Source organism: Mustela nivalis, assembly GCF_964662115.1.
Source record: "Mustela nivalis genome assembly, chromosome: 1".
NCBI lineage: Eukaryota > Metazoa > Chordata > Mammalia > Carnivora > Mustelidae > Mustela > Mustela nivalis.
This window is the reverse complement of record NC_139020.1, coordinates 209072231-209088074: the sequence shown is the minus strand read 5'-3', so window position 1 is coordinate 209088074 and position 15844 is coordinate 209072231. Positions and strand designations below refer to the sequence as shown.

The window sequence follows — 15844 nt, the reverse complement described above, 5'->3', positions numbered from 1 at the left end:
ATCAAGCCCTGCATCAGGCTCTCTGTTCTGCGGGGAGCCTGCTTCCCCCCCTCTATCTGCCTGCCTCTCTGCCTACTTGTGATCTCTGGCTGTCAAATAAATAAATAAAATCTTTTAAAAAATAAAAATAAATTTTATGGGGCGCTTAGGTGGCTCAGTGGGTTAAGCCCCTACCTTCGGTTCAGGTCATGGTCCCAGGGTCCTGGGATAGAGCCCTGCATTGGGCTCCCTGCTCAGCGAGGAGCTTGCTTCCCCCTCTCTCTCTGCCTGCTGCTCTGCCTACTTGTGATCTCTGTCTGTCAAATAAAGAAATAAAATCTTTTAAAATAAATAAATTTTTTAAAATTTGAGTTCATACTCTTTTACCCATAGTGAGGAAAGGAAAGGCAGTCTATGGCAGAAATGTATACAGGGGCATCAAATGTGTGTGTGATGCTTTGTTTTTTTAGGTGGGGTGGTGGGCACATGTTTATTATAAAGTTCTTGCTATATGTATTTTTTCTTTTTTTCTTTTTTTTTTGAGAGTGTGCACGCATAGGCATACACACACACACACACACACACGAGCTGGTGGGGCAGAGGGAGACAGATAAACTCTTCTTTTTTTTTTTTTTAAGATTTATTTATTTATTTATTTATTTATTTGACAGACAGAGATCACAAGTAGGCAGAGAGTCAGGCAGAGAGAGGAGGAAGCAGGCTCCCTGCTGAGCAGAGAGCCGGATGCGATGCGGGGCTTGATCCCTGGACTCTGGGATCATGACCTGAGCTGAAGGCAGAGACTTTAACCCACTGAGCCATCCAGGCACCCCTAGAGAAACTCTTAAGCAGGCTCCACGCCCAGTGGAGCCCAAGGCGGGGCTCGATCTCATGACCCTGAGATCGTGACCAGAGCTGAAATCAAGAGTCTGGCGCTTAACCAACTGAGCCACCCAGGTCCCCCCGCAATATATGTATTTTTTATAATAATAGTCTTTTAGCATTTTACCACATGGCAGACATTGTTCTAAGTGACCTATTTTAAGGAATTTAACCCTCACCCAACCCAGTGCTTAGGTGCTGTCATTCATGGTGGAGACCGTGGTTCACAACAGTGAAAGTCACACTTGCCCCCGCAGAGGAGCTGGTACTGGACCAGATGGCTTGGCTCTAGCCGGGATAGCACACCGCCTCCATACCCCTTCCATATTTCATTCATCGGCTTTGTAACACTAGAAATGGATCCAAGAAGAGGTGGTGTCTTGGAGGGGGCGTGGGAAGGGACATGAGGAATTTCTGGGGTGCTGGAAACAAGTCTGCATCTTGTTTAGGATATGTAGACATTTGTCAAAACTCATCAAACAGAACCCTGAAGATCTGTGCAAACAAATGTTTAAAAAGAAATATACTGGCTCCAGCAATCCCACTTCTGAGTATAGGTCCCAAAGAACGGAAAGCAGGGTCTGTAAGAGATACTTGCACACCTGCGTTCACGGCAGCATTTTTCACGACGGCCAAGAGTTGGGAGCAACCCAGGTCTGTCGACGGGGTGAAAGGAGAACCAAGATGTGGGGTACAGGCTAGGCAGGGTAGCATTCAGCCTTAAAAGGGAGAGGAGCTCTGACACTACACAATGGATGGCCCTTGAGGATATTGTGCTCAGTGAAATAAGCCAATCACAAAAGACGAACACCGTGCAACTCTACTTATATGAGGTCCCTAGAAGAGTTGAATTCACAGAGACGGAAAATAGATGGTGGGTGCCAGGGGCTGGGGAGGGAGAATGGAGAATTGTTCACTGAGGACAGAGATACAGGTTTGCAATGTAAAAAAGTTCTAGAGAGCAGCGCCTGGATGGTTCAGTTGGTTAAGCATGGGGCTCTTGATTTCGGCTCAGGTCATGAGCTCAGGGTTGTGGGAGCCCCGTGTCAGGCTCCTCGCTCAATGGGGAGTCTGCTGGGGATTAATAAATAAATTATTATTAATTTATTATTAATGAATAAATCTTGTTTTAAAAGTTCTAGAGATCTGTTGCACAATGTGTATCTACTTAACACTAATGAAGTGTACTACTTAAAATGATTAAGATGGTAAATGTTGTTATATGCTTTTTACCACAAAAATAAGATTAAATAAAATAATAAAAGAGATCTACCAAGAGCAGGGAAAGCCTATGGAAAGACAAGACCAGCATCAAATAAGAGGTAGGACAGCCTCTCAAGATCGGTTTGGTCCTCTCTCTGCTCAGGGTCCCTTGTCTCCCCAGTATCCCCACTGTCCTTTTAGGGTACAGGCCCACCCTCTTTTTTTTTTTTTTTTTTTTTTTTTTAAAGATTTTATTTATTTATCAGAGAGAGAGGGGGAGAGAGCGAGCACAGGCAGACAGAATGGCAGGCAGAGGCAGAGGGAGAAGCAGGCTCCCTGCTGAGCAAGGAGCCCGATGTGGGACTCGATCCCAGGACGCTGGGATCATGACCTGAGCCGAAGGCAGCTGCTTAACCAACTGAGCCACCCAGGCGTCCCCCACCCTCTTTTTTTTAATATTTTATTTATTTATTTGACAGACAGAGATCACAAGTAGGCAGAGAAGCAGACAGAGGAGGAAGCAGGCTCCCTGCTGAGCAGAGAGCCCGATGTGGGGTTCGATCCCAGGACCCTGGGATGATGACCTGAGCTGAAGGCAGAGGCTTTAACCCACTGAGCCACTCAGGCGCCCCCAGGCCCACCCTCTTAAAAGGAAACTCTGGTGTGCAGAGCACTCTAGACACAGGACACACATGCGCTCTCATGGGGACAGGCCTTTGTAAGCTTGTGTGGTCTGTACCTGTTTGAGCCCTGAGCTTGTTGTCTTGTGTCTCTGGGTCTGGCTGTGTGAGAAGTCATACTGCACCTTCCCTCTCTCTGAATGAGCCTGTTCTTCAAGGATGACTCCTCCAGGCAGGCTTCCCTGACCACCCTGTCTCAAAGAACACCTTTCTTGTCCTCCTCTGTCTTATTTTTCGTCATAGCACCATGAGACACGTCATATACATACTTGCTTACTGCCTGTCGGCCCCACCTGAGTGTGAACTCCACGAGGACAGAGATCCTTGTTTGATTCACTGCTGGATCCCCAGACCCTATAACAGTGCCTGGCTCAAGTAGGTGCTTTATAAATATTTGCTGATTGAATGAATGGTTGAATGTGCGGAGTCGGGGAGGGGATCTTAGAAACATCGATGACATCAGTTTACCTGAGCCTGTGTGTGTAGGTTGTATGTTGGTGGCATGTCTGTCTGGGTGGGGCTGTGTGTCCCTCTGTCTGCCTAGCATGTACCAGACCCCAGGATGCAGCAGTTCTGGCCGTGACAATGGGGGTTTTGGGTGTGCCAGCACATCTGAGTGTGGGTTTATGAACATGGCTATGTGGCCGTGTGAGGGTGGCTTTGGGTGCGTGTCCAGGCACAACTGGGTGTGCACAACTGTGTGTGAGGGCTGCTATGCGCGTCAGCGTGTCTGGATCTGGCTGAAGGTGAATGGGTGTGTGTAACACGGGTCTGCCTCTCTGAGACTGCCTGTGGATCTGGGATGTGACACAATGAGGGTCTGATTCTCTGGGCCTTTGGTCGATGTATGTCGCTGAACCTGATTGTCCACAGTGAGGCTGCCTGTGTGTGCAAAATTCGCTACTCCACCCACCTCCTACAGCCCTGAATGAAGCCACAGGCGGCTCCCACACCGGCTGCCGTGCCCCAACCCCAGTTCAGAACACAGAAGGTGTAATTGCTCAGGAAGCACAAGTGGTGGGATTAATTATGGCCACTGGATATGCAAATCAGCTGGGGGTTTTCGCCCCCGCAGCCGCCTGGGTGCCGGCGATGATGCTGGGTAAATACACAGAGCTGAGCATGAGGCCCAGAGCTCCCTTCTTACACCTTTGTCAATTACCTTAATTCAGTAGGGCCGAGAGTCCAACACTTTAACCAGCTTTGAGTTAATTAAAGAGTACTCATTACCCTATTTATTGTTCCTCCCCTCTAAAATACCTGCACCAGGGTGGGTCTGGAGTTGCAAAAGCAGAGCCCAGTGGACCTGCATTTATAAAATCCTGGGCTGTGTAGAGATGTAATGATTTTTATTTATTTATTTGGGAGAGAGAGAGAGAGAGAGAGAGAGAGAGCGTGCAAGCACACAGCTTTGAGTGAGATGGAGGGGGAGGGGCAGAGGGAGAAGGAGCGAGAGAATCCCAAGCAGGCTCTATACCCCATGCAAAGCCCGACGTAGGGTTCAATCTCACGACCCTGAGATCATGACCTGAGCCAAAATCAAGAGTCAGATGCTTCACCGACTGAGCCACCCAGGAACCCCTAAATGTAGTTTTTTTTTTTTTAAACGATGGAAAAAATGCCTCTAAAAGATAATGGCTTTTTGTTGAGCTCTAGACTCTGGGCAAGTTACCTTACCTCTCTGTTCCTCAGTTCCCTTACCTGCAAAATGGGGATAATAACAGAACCTTCCTCAAGTGTTGTAATAAAGAATAAATTAACTCATCTAGGGAAAATCTTTGATGAACAAGACCTGGCAGGTAGATGCTCAATCAGTAGTCTTTGTTATTAACAGTGTCAGTTGAACTAATCATGGATTGCACGGGGATGAAGATTTGGTGTATAAGGGGGTGCCTGGGTGGCTCAGCGGGTTAAAGCCTCTGCCTTTGGCTCAGGTCATGATTCCAGGGTCCTGGGATCAAGCCCCATGTTGGGCTCTCTGCTCAATGGGGGGGGGGCCTGCTTCCTCCTCTCTCTCTGTCTGCCTCTCTGCCTACTTGTGATCTCTGTCTGTCAAATAAATAAATCTTAAGATTTGGTGTATAAGAAATGTCGTGCATGGTTCTTCATAAGAAAGTGAGATAAATTCGATCTAAGTGTGCACAGTCTTAGAGGAAAGGAATGAGGAGAGAAGGCAAGAAGAGGCATCAGGGAGGGAAAGATGGCAGACGGCAGCAGAATCATGGGAAATCAGATACCACCACTGACACCAGGGACTTTTAAGGACAAGGATATTCAATATTAAATTCTAATCTGTCAATGTTGCTACAGTGGGACCTCCCGGTTTGCACACATGCTTACATGCTGATTTTCAGTAAAAATTGGGCTCGTTTGCTATATTAGTCAGGATAATTAATCATAGCTGCTGTAACAAGCAATTCTTAAACATCTCAAGGGCTTAATGCAATCAAGTTACTTGTTTGATGGAATTCCCCTGTAGCATTCCTCCAAGCAGTAGCTCAGAGAAGTTGGCCCCTTTCTAGTTCCATAGGAGACACTCCCATCTTTCTTACTTACTTACTGTGATCTCCAAGGTCATCACAGACCAAAAGCGCTCAGAGGATCCAGCGGGAGGTTTTATGGTTACCCACATCCCCACTGGCCAAAACCCAGGCTCGTGCCCCAACCTAACTGCAAGGAAAGCAGGGAAATGTGTTCCCAATTAGGAGTGCTCAGGAAGAGGAAAACAACACATAGCCTTGGTGTTATGTTACCATGTGCACTGAGTTAAGAATGTTTGGGAGAGGAACTAAATGGGAAGCAAGCCTGGGTGTACATTTGGGTTGATAGAACAGTGTGAAAAAATCAGCAAAAGCAACAAATCAGGAGAAGAGGTAACCAAGGGAACACCATCCCTTCAAGAGTCAGCATCGGTATTTTAGGGTTTCTGGACTCTTCACTGTGTAGAGGATACTTCCTCAAATTTCGCATGGCTTTACTCCTCATCCTTCAGGTCTCTCTGCACAAATGTTACCTCTTCAGTGAGATCTCTCCTAACCACCTTCTTTCAAATATCCATCACTCCATCACTCTGCATCTTGTTTGATTTTCCTGAAATCACACTACATAGCTATATGTCTGTCTACTCTGTCTCCCTCAGCAGTAAGATCCCTCAGACGCCGCATCTTTCTTCTACCCCAGCATTTGGAACAGTGTGTGGCACCGAGTAAACCATCAAGAGAATGAAACAAGTGAATGAGTAAGTGAATGGAAAATAAACTCATCAGTCAACCCCTGAACCCCAATATTCTTCATAGCATCAGTAATGTTTATTGAATGCCTGAGGGAATCCAGGATACGCATTCAGATGGCTTTATGGGACCTAGGTGGCAGGGCTTACCCTGGCTTTTGGAGAGACAATTCACCCCAACCTAAAACCCATAACTACGCAAGCCCACCTGACCCAACTCAACTCACACCAGCCCTCCATCACTCCTAACTCAACTCAATTTGGTAATGTCCAACAACTGATGAATGGATAAACAAAATGTGATATAACCAGACAACGGAATATGATTCAACAATAAACAGGAATGGAGTACCAATATGCACTGCAACATGAACATTGAATCATTATGCTCAGTGAGAGCAGACAGATCCAAAGGGCCACATACTATATGATTCCATTTATATGAAATGTCCAGAACAGGCAAATCCATAAAGACAGAAAGATTAGCGGTTGCCTACCACTGAGACGTTTGGGGGAAAGGGAAAGTGACTGCTAATGGATATGCGATTTGGTTTTGAGGTGATGAAGATGTTCTAAAATTGATTGTGGTGATGGTTTCACAAGTCTGTGAATATACTGAAAACCATTTAATTGTATACTTTAAATGGGTGAATTATATGGTAAGTGAATTACATCTCAATAAATCTATTTGAAAGAAAACCTCAACCCAACATCTAACCCCCAATTCAAGCTACCTCAAACCCAACTCTCATCTTAACTGATGCTGTCTTGACTTCCCAAACTGCCAATCCCCAGTCCCCATTCACAGCAATCCCTACTTACCTCTACTCCGTTCATCCTACTTCCCAAATCGACCCTCATTCATGTCAATCCAACATCTAATTCCAAACCCTAGCTTCAATCCACTGATTGCCCTACCTCCAATTCAGCAGATTCCATCATCAATCCACAACCTCAGACTCATTCAACTCACTCCAAGCCAACCTCCTATTAGACTGATCTTCAAACCATTTTCAACATATCTCACCCAACCCCTACCTCCCAGTATCCAGCACACCTCAAAGCTCCTCTTCTAATTCAATCCTCTCTACCCTCAACTCAGCTCCTGAATGGCCACCCAGATGTTTCACCTCCAGTCATTTTTTTTTAAGATTTTATTTATATATTTGAGAGAGAGACAGTGAGAGAGAGCATGAGCGAGGAGAAGGTCAGAGAGAGAAGCAGACTCCCCGTGGAGCTGGGAGCCTGATGTGGGACTCGATCCCGGAACTCCAGGATCATGACCTGAGCCGAAGGCTGTCGTCCAACCAACTGAGCCACCCAGGCATCCCTCACCTCTAGTCATTTTTATCTCAAACCCAAACCACATCCCACGTCCCCTCTTGATCCATTCCCACACCCTCAGTTCAGCCAGCGACTCCAGGACTAATCAAGGTCAACGTGGAGATCTAGCTATCCTCTCTCCCTCTTTCTTCTCCCTCCTTCCTCTCCTCTTTCTTCTTCAAAGTTTGAGGTCTTCCTAATAAGTTCACCATTTTTTCCAGCTTTATGGACACAGAATTGACGACATACGATATTGTGTAAGTCTACGACATACAACCTGTTGATTTGATACACTTGCATATTGCAAAATGATTACCATGATAGCATTAGCTAACACCTGCGTCACATCACATAATTAGTATTTCTTTTTTATGGCGAAAACATTTACGATCTCTCTTAGAGATCCGGCCACTTCCAACTTTTCTTCTAGGGACCTGCATTGGTAAACAGATCCAACATCTCCAGGGAGTGCCATTATAATCAGATGCTCCCCAGCTCCCAAAGCCACCTGTACCCAAAGACCCAATTAAGAAGGTGGGGGCAGATACCGCAGGTGACCCAAGAGCCTGACCTTAAGAAGGATGTAGCCAACACTAGATGAAAGACACAGGGACACAGTTCACTGGTTTATTCTCAGACTTGAGATGCCAAATATGCCCTATGGCCCTGGAGGGGAGGGGAACATGCTAGAATCCGTCTCATCATATCCCAGCCCTCCCTAAGGAGGAAGCAGATTAAATATACAACAGAGGGGAATTTCCCTTTTCATCCAGACCCAGGTATAAATAGGGCAGCACCATTAGGATCCTGATTCACCCCCACCATCTTGGCTCCTATCCCACCTGGCATGGCAAGGTGCATTTGGGGAGATATGGGTGGGGGGCGGTATTCAGAGCTGTGCAGAGGCAGCAGAAGGAGCACCCAGCTCAGTCCAGGGAAGTCTCACTTCCCCCTGTGGTCTGACTTTAGTTCCTTCACTGTGAACCCACCTGAAAACAGGAATGAGTGAAGGGGTCCCAGCCTGGGATCAGGAGACATCCAGTGCTTAACTATGGGAAAGGGTAGCACCACAGGGTGTTGAGAGCACTGCCCAGGGGATGGGGAGGCAGGTGTGGGGGGCGTTCGTCAGCTGTGAGTTGGAAGTTCCTTGCATGGGGCATCAGGGGTAGGGAGTTGAGGGATGGGCGGGCACAGAAGGGAGAAAGAGCCAGACTACAGTATGTCAGCTACGGTGCAGTGAGGAGGAAGCCGGACCCTTGGGCCAGGGGTGTGCAGCCCCCAGCCGCCTGGAATGGAGAAGGGATATTGCTTGACCGTGAGGAGCAGACTCTCCCCGGGCTCCACAGTCACAGGATACGATAAATATGATGGCTTCAAGGCCTCAGCACCAAAAGTACCCCATCGGGGGCTCCCTCATTGTCCCTCCCACCCCAAGAACTCTCAGCTGCTAAAGCAGACAGGGCCCAGTTCAAACCCAAACTTCTGGTTCGTCTGGCCAAAGTCAGTAGCCGCCATGTCCAACAGAGGCAGAAAGCCCACTCGGGAAGAGCTCAACTCCAAGAGGGTCTTCGTCTGTCCCTTCCGGAGCTGACCGCGGGGAAGACAGAATGGCGGGTGAGCAGGAAGGCAGCCAAGGTCCCTCCCCACTGCGGCCAGCCCCTGCTCCTCCCCTTACCCGGCAGCCATCATAGGGGACAGTGATGGTGGCCGCTGCCATCTGGTTGAAAGACAGCTCCTCCCCGTTGGCTCCGAGGAAGCGGACGGAGCGGCTGTGATCGCCTGCAGCTTCGTCCAGCCACCCGGCAGAATTCTGGCAGGAGTAGGTGAAACTCTGGCGGGCTGTGGCACTCAGCAACTTTAGGAAGGTCATCTGAACCACGCTCACCGGGGACCCATCAGCGTCCACATAGGAGAACTGGGGGTGGGACCAAGCAGGAGGTGAGAGTGCTCCATTGACCCCTACTTTCTTTCTAAAGAACCTACCTCTCAGGCTCTCCATCCCCCGACCGACCTGCCCCTCTGCCTCGCCCCTTCTCTGGGTGGGCGCACCAGCCATCCAGCACCCACGGGTGCCTGGCGAGCCCCGAGGCACTCACACGGGTCTGCTGAGCACTTGAAATGCACCCGATGAGGAGGAAACTGCTTAAAATGTTAATTCATTGTTGGATTTTAAATTATTTAATGATTTTGTTTTACTGTATTTGATTCATGACTAATAACTGAGGCTCAATCCAGTTATCAGAAAATTTGGGTGTGGAACAACTTGAGTATACACGAATCTACCTTTTCAACTGCAGATTTTATGAAATCTAAGTACGGATCAAGAGCTTCCAATGAAATTTAGTATCCAAATTACGACGTGCTATAAATGTAAAATACGCATCAGACTCTGCAGAACTCGGAGGGAAGGAATTTAAAATGCCTCAGTAACCTTTATATTGATATGACACTCTTTTAGATGCACTGGGTCAAATAAAATATATTATTAACGTGTCATGGGCTTGAGATAACTGGCTGGTCAATCCGTTTCTTCTGGCTTCCCTCTCTTCTCTGTATCATTTCCGAGTTCCCCGACTGATGTTTTCTGGAATCCTATCCCAGGTAAAGTACTTGCAACTGAGTCTTTGTTGAAGGGTCTCTTTTGAGGGAACCCAAACCAAAGTACCCCCACGCTATATTAAGAGCTTTGTTTCTTTGGTTATTGTCTGCCTGTTTCCTTGTTCAGCTTCATGAAGTCAGGAGCCGTGTTTTATTTGCTGCCACATTTCCGGTGCTTAGCACATACATGTATGTTACATAAACAAATCCCAAACTGAACCCAAGTTCCCCCGCCCATCAAGGCTGTTCTTCCTCTCACTTAGAGATCTCAGACTCCCTCCCAGGCACCCGCCCACCAACACTCTCCTCCCTTCCCTCCATCTCAGCAATGACTAGGTCCTATTGACTTCCCTTCCAGAAGTTCCAGGCCATGCCCTCCTCCCCACCCCCAATAGCAGAAGCTCCAGCCTGGACCACCTCTTCACTCTCCCAGACCAACATACCAGTCCCCTCCACCCACTCCACCCTTACCAGTCCCGGAGGCACTCTTCTAACAGAGATTAGATTTGGGTCCTTCCTTCACTTAAACACATTCTATGGCTCCCTTTGCCTCACAGGTCTTTCTGGGGGGTGGTAAGCCTAACCCTCACCTTCCTACTCCACCTCCTTTCTTAATCCTTTCTTCATACTTTCTTTTTTTTTAAATATTTTGTTTGTTTATTTATTTGACAGAGATCACAAGTAGGCAGAGAGGCAGGCAGAAAGAGAGGAGGAAGCAGGCTCCCAGCGGAGCAGAGAGCCTGATGCAGGGCTCTATCTCAGGACGCCGGGATCATGACCTGAGCTGAAGGTAGAGGCTTTAACCCACTGAGCCTCACCAGACCCTCTTTTTTTAAACTCTGGGCCTTCGTGTATGCTGTTCCCTCTGCCTGCAACACTTTTCCTTGTCCTCCTTAACTTGCTGACCCAACTCATTGTTTAGGCTCCCACTGATCTGTGACTGCTACCAGGAAGCCTCTGGTACTTCCAGCACTGCGTCTGGATTTCCACCATACTCTGCATCCCCTCCGTCACACATCTAATGCTGCCCCTGCCCCATCTGCCACCCCCACCAAGCCTGCAATCACCATGAAGGCAGGGGTGAGTCTTCCCTGTTCCTTTCAGTTCTCATAGCCTCTCCTCCAACTCCCCCTGCACCAGTTCCCACCAGTTTTCATACTATCCCCCCCTTGGCCTCCAGCAACTCACCTTCTTCCCTCGACGGAATGTGCTATACCAGTTTCCTGGCTTTTCCTTGGACCAGGAGGCCATTTTTACCTGGGGACAAGAGGGGTGTAGTGAGCGTAGATGCCCTGGGTGCCCGCGAGGTCTTTCCTGCATTTACCCCACACTGAAAGTTGCAGCCTGTATAGCCAGGACTCTTGGGCTGTTCTCTCGCCATGGAGGTGAGCTTGGCTGGTGCATAGGGCAGCCCAAGGGACCAGGGGTCCCTGTCCTCTGAACGCCCTCTGAAGCAGCCCACAACCCATGACTGACAAGATTGGTGGATAAATGCACGCTCCCGCTCCCTCTCCAGCTGTGTGGGACAATGCAGCCCCCCCCCCACGTCCCCCAGTAGAACTGAGCTTTTAGTGCCCAAGAGTGACATTTTAATCCTCATTGGCCGCCTCCCCCAGACCCGCCCACTCCCCCACCCCCCTTCTCTCCTGGTGCCTCCGAGATGTCCTTCTAAATCAATGACCTGCCCTCAAATCCTTGTCTCAGGGTCTGTGTCTGGGGAACCAACTCTGGATCATTCCTCAGTCCCCTCCCCAGCCCCTTTGGGCAGGAGGAAGGTGAGCTGGTGGGAACGGCTCAGGTCTCAGGGACCAGCAACCATTTAGAGGTCAAGCCCTACATGACTTGGGGGTCTGAGCTTGTCTAAATTCCCATCGGGATGGGGGGGGTTGAGCTCCTACCAAACCAGGGCTCTGACTAGTCAAAAATAAGCAACAAGACGGACATCGCCATGCCTTTCTGCAGGGTCTGTGCTGGCTGCAGATCTTACTGGCCGTGGAGGAGGCATTAGCACAGGCCCACGTGCTGCCTGTATCTCATCACTGAGCCTGACACGCGCGTCAACACTCCGATGGTACAACCATCCTGAGGCAGATACTGTCTTGAATCCCATTTTACAGATAAAAACAACTGAGGTGACACCTCTCTCCCAACCCAGCGTTCTAGAGCAGAGGCAGCTTGCCTGCTGCCCTCCGCTGCTCAGCCCAGTGCTGAGGCTGGGAGGCTGAGGGCTCCTGATGGAGCACCCCCGTATTCCTGGGGAACCAGGTGGTCTCCCCTCCCAACCCACAGAGGGCAATGAATCTGCGGGCCTATGAGGTAGCAGGTCGAGAGATGGTGGTTAAGGGCTGGGTCTCTGGAGCCAGCCTGCCTTGGGGTAATCCCATCACTTCTCTGCCTTAGTTTCCCTCTCTGGGGATGATGGCCCTCGCACCCCACACCAGGTGGCTGGGACTCAGTACAAATGCAGCTAAGTGCTCGGAACAGTCTGGCACATTTATCCCCTATTTAAAGGCTTCCACCATTTCTGTTTTCTTAATCAGGTTTTTTGGTCTATCTTTTCTCACGGACGGCGAGCCCCATAAAAGCAGAGTTTTGTTTGGTTTTTTATTCTCTGCTGTAGTCCCAGCCCTTCACAGGACTTGGCATACAGCGGGTGCTCAATAAATGTTGGCTGAAGAAGGATAAGGATCCAAAGGCTGGTGTGCGCGGTTGGGCAGGGAGGGGAGATAGGGGATATAGCTTCGGTGGTGGCGGAGGGGTTGAGGTGGTTTCCCGAAGCCCCCTTTCTCCCCCGCAACCCTCCTCTCCTCCAGGCACTCACCATCTCAAACTTCTTGTCGGGATAGAGGCAGGTCTCCCCTCCCGCAGTGAAGTTGCAGAAAACCCTGAGTGAGTCCCTCGCACAGCCCTGGTTGGGGTCAATCCAGTATTCCCCTGCCGCAGAGCCAGGCCGGTGAGTGTGCAGGGGCAGGACCCCATAGGCTTACCGCCCGCCCCGCCAGGGAGGGACCTCACCATCAGGCAGGTGCGGGTGGTTGCGGTGTAGCTCACTGCACACGAGGCCCGGACGCTCAGCCGTGCCCGGAGGGCGCTGCATCTGCTCCAGCTCTAAGCTCAGCGACGTGAGTGAGGCCAACACCTCCTCCAGGCCGCTCTCCAGCTCCCCTGGGCCTGGGAGAGAGCGCCGGCGCCTGCGCAGCCCGTGCAGCTCAGCTCGGGGACCCTGAGCAGGGGCGGGGTAAGGAGGAGAGGTGAGCAGAGATGCAGGAGAGACAGGAAGAGGGACAAGCAAAGATGAGAGAGTCACGGGAGGTAAAGAGACACGGGTTGGGGGGGAGAGATAAGAAAGGGGAGAAGGGGCCGAGGAGATAGGCCGACAGAGACAGAGAGAGATAAACGGGAGGGAGAGATAGAAAGACCCAGAGTTGGGGAAAAGCCGAAGTAATAACACAATGAAAGAGAGATTCACAGGGGAGGTAAGGAAAGCGGAGAGAGAAAGAGGGAGCGGGAAGAAGAGAGAAACAGAGACAAAACAGGGGAACAAGAATTTGGAATAGAGACAGTAAAAGGCCAGGAGGTGGAGAGAGACAGGGAGAGAGAGATGGACAGGGAGACAGAGCCAAGCAAGATGAGGCCCATCAGAGCCCCCAGGGGTATCCCCCTAAACCCCCAACACAGCCCAGACCCCCCTCCGGCTTTCAAGGCACCTTCTTCCCCACCTGCATGCCACAAACACCTGCTGTGGGCTCCACCCAGTTCTGGGCGCTGGAGAACCCAGGGGAACCCTCTAACATACTCCCTGGGGAACTTACCGGGGGGCCAGGGGGACCTGGGGGGCCAGTGTCACCACGGGGACCAAAGGATCCCTGTAGGGAGAAGTCACTGGGGAGTGAGCTCTGTCTGTGGAGACCCCTTCCTGCCAACACACATACACGCTCTCACACGCACGCAGTCTCACACTCACACGCGCAGTACCGGGGGAGGGACGTGCACTGCTTAGCACCAAGTATAAAACGCACATTTTCTTTCCGTATCTTAACATCTCTGAAAGCAACATCTTAACATCTTTGGCAAATCTCAGTTTCCTTGTCAAAACTGCGTTCGCTCATAGTAGTTTCTAAAATAATGGCTCCTGTTAAAATTGATGGCATCTTAGACTTGATAAAATACAACGGTAGGTGTTGAATGTGTTGAATGTGTGATTGAATGAACAAACAAACGCATGCAAAGGCACTGAGGTGCGGTGATGTTGAAAGGGGGCAGGAAGCCAGGATGTAGGGGCCCAAGGGACGGCATTTACTCACCGGGGACCCCTTGGAGCCTTTCTGTCCCAGAGGACCCTATGGGGTAGAGACAGGGAGGGCTGGAGTCCCAGCTGGTCCACCATGGTGACCCTACCCCACAAACCCCTCTTACTCACCGCCACGCCTGGGGGCCCAGGGTGGCCCAGAGAGCCGATGGGACCAGGGAGACCCTGAAGAAAGGAACATCGAGGTTATCACGGATGGGGTTCATCCCTATGATCCAGGCACATCCCCCAGACAAGCCTCTAGTCCCCTCAAGAGAACAAGCCACAGACACAGTCTCTGACTTGTAAATCCCCAGATAGAGGCCCCCATTTTCCCCAGACACGACCCCTTTCATTCCAGACCCCAGCTTCCCAAATGTGCGCTCTCCAAATGAGCCCCAGTTCTGCCTCCCCACCCACCCCGTCCTCTGAACACACTCTTCCCGCTTGGGATAGAACTCACAGGTTCTCCCTGGGGGCCAGGGGGGCCCTGCACGCCTGGCAACCCCTGATCCCCTTTCTCACCAGCTTCCCCGGGAGGGCCGATGAGCCCAATTAATCCAATGTGGCCCTGTAAGACAAAAGAGGCACATATGGGGAAAAAAAATATGGTGGGGGGGGATGCTTCTAGAGCCTTGGGGTTGTGGGTGTGGGAGCAGAGGAGGCCCCAACCTGCCAGCCTTCCGGCCAGGGAGGTAGGTGAAGGTGGAGGAGATGGAGGTAATTGGGGGAGAATAATGGAAGGTCGTATCCTTACCTTTTCCCCCTTGAGGCCAGCATCTCCCTTCAATCCTGGAAGACCAGAGGGCCCCTGGAAGGAGGGGGAGGCTCAGTTAGTGAGTCTCAAACATGAAATCTCAAGGTTCATGTGGGTAATTAGGGGAGAGTCAAATGGGAAATTACTCAGATTTCAAGTGGGAACTACCAGGGATGTGATTATGGTCAGGAGAGAGGAGGGGTGACCAGGGATAAGGAAGGGGTTGGAGTGCGGTAAATATGAACAGTCAGTGGTGAGAATCAGTGTGGAAGGTCAGGGTAGACTAGCAAGATAGAGGGTCAGTTTGACCTATCAAGATGGAAGGTCACTGTGGACAGTATGAACCACCAAGATGGAGGGTCAGTGTGGGTGGTCAGTGTAGACCATCCAGATAAGTGATCAGAGAGATGGTTAGTACAGATGGTCACGGTGGACTGTAGGATGGGTGGTCAGTGAGGGGTCAGCTTGCACCACCAGCACCCACAGTCGCTAGACGGTCCCAGGACACCCAGTGTGGTTCTCAGTGCCAGGACATCAGGGACAAAGAAGTCTCTTACCAGGGGTCCAGGAGGGCCCATCTGTCCAGGTGGTCCCAGGAGGCCTGGTTCACCCTAAGATGAAGCCAAACATGGGGACGCTGCCCTCGGCCAGAACTCGGTGTGAGTGCCCTGGCCTCCACGCACACCCCCGATGCCCACCCCCAGCCAGGGTCAGTTGCTCCAGATTGTGGTGAGAAACTATAAGGGAGGAGCTGACCCCACCCCTCCCCAACCCTATTCCCACCCAACTCACCACAGGGCCGGGGATCCCTCGAAGACCCTCAGGCCCCACACGACCAGGGGGTCCTCGAGCCCCGACTGGGCCTGTCATCCCTGGGGGACCATCAGGACCTGGCTCCCCCTAAC

General features: G+C 50.6%; 1 protein-coding gene across 2 annotated transcripts in view; it reads right to left on the bottom strand.

Annotated features, from left to right (window-relative positions):
- Window positions 1-7909: 7909 nt before the first annotated feature.
- Window positions 7910-15844, bottom strand: part of COL5A3 (collagen type V alpha 3 chain) — a 36815-nt gene continuing 28880 nt past the window's right edge. For both annotated transcript variants that reach the window (XM_082713940.1, XM_082713941.1), the window contains exons 56-67: window positions 15732-15839; window positions 15497-15550; window positions 14940-14993; window positions 14646-14753; window positions 14315-14368; window positions 14199-14234; window positions 13707-13760; window positions 12910-13117; window positions 12716-12828; window positions 11083-11151; window positions 8972-9211; window positions 7910-8883 (exon numbers count right to left, since the gene is read on the bottom strand). In XM_082713940.1, coding sequence (XP_082570066.1) covers window positions 8737-8883; window positions 8972-9211; window positions 11083-11151; window positions 12716-12828; window positions 12910-13117; window positions 13707-13760; window positions 14199-14234; window positions 14315-14368; window positions 14646-14753; window positions 14940-14993; window positions 15497-15550; window positions 15732-15839 — 1245 coding nt within the window. In that variant the 3' untranslated portion in view covers window positions 7910-8736. The remainder of the gene's footprint in view (window positions 8884-8971; window positions 9212-11082; window positions 11152-12715; window positions 12829-12909; window positions 13118-13706; window positions 13761-14198; window positions 14235-14314; window positions 14369-14645; window positions 14754-14939; window positions 14994-15496; window positions 15551-15731; window positions 15840-15844) is intronic.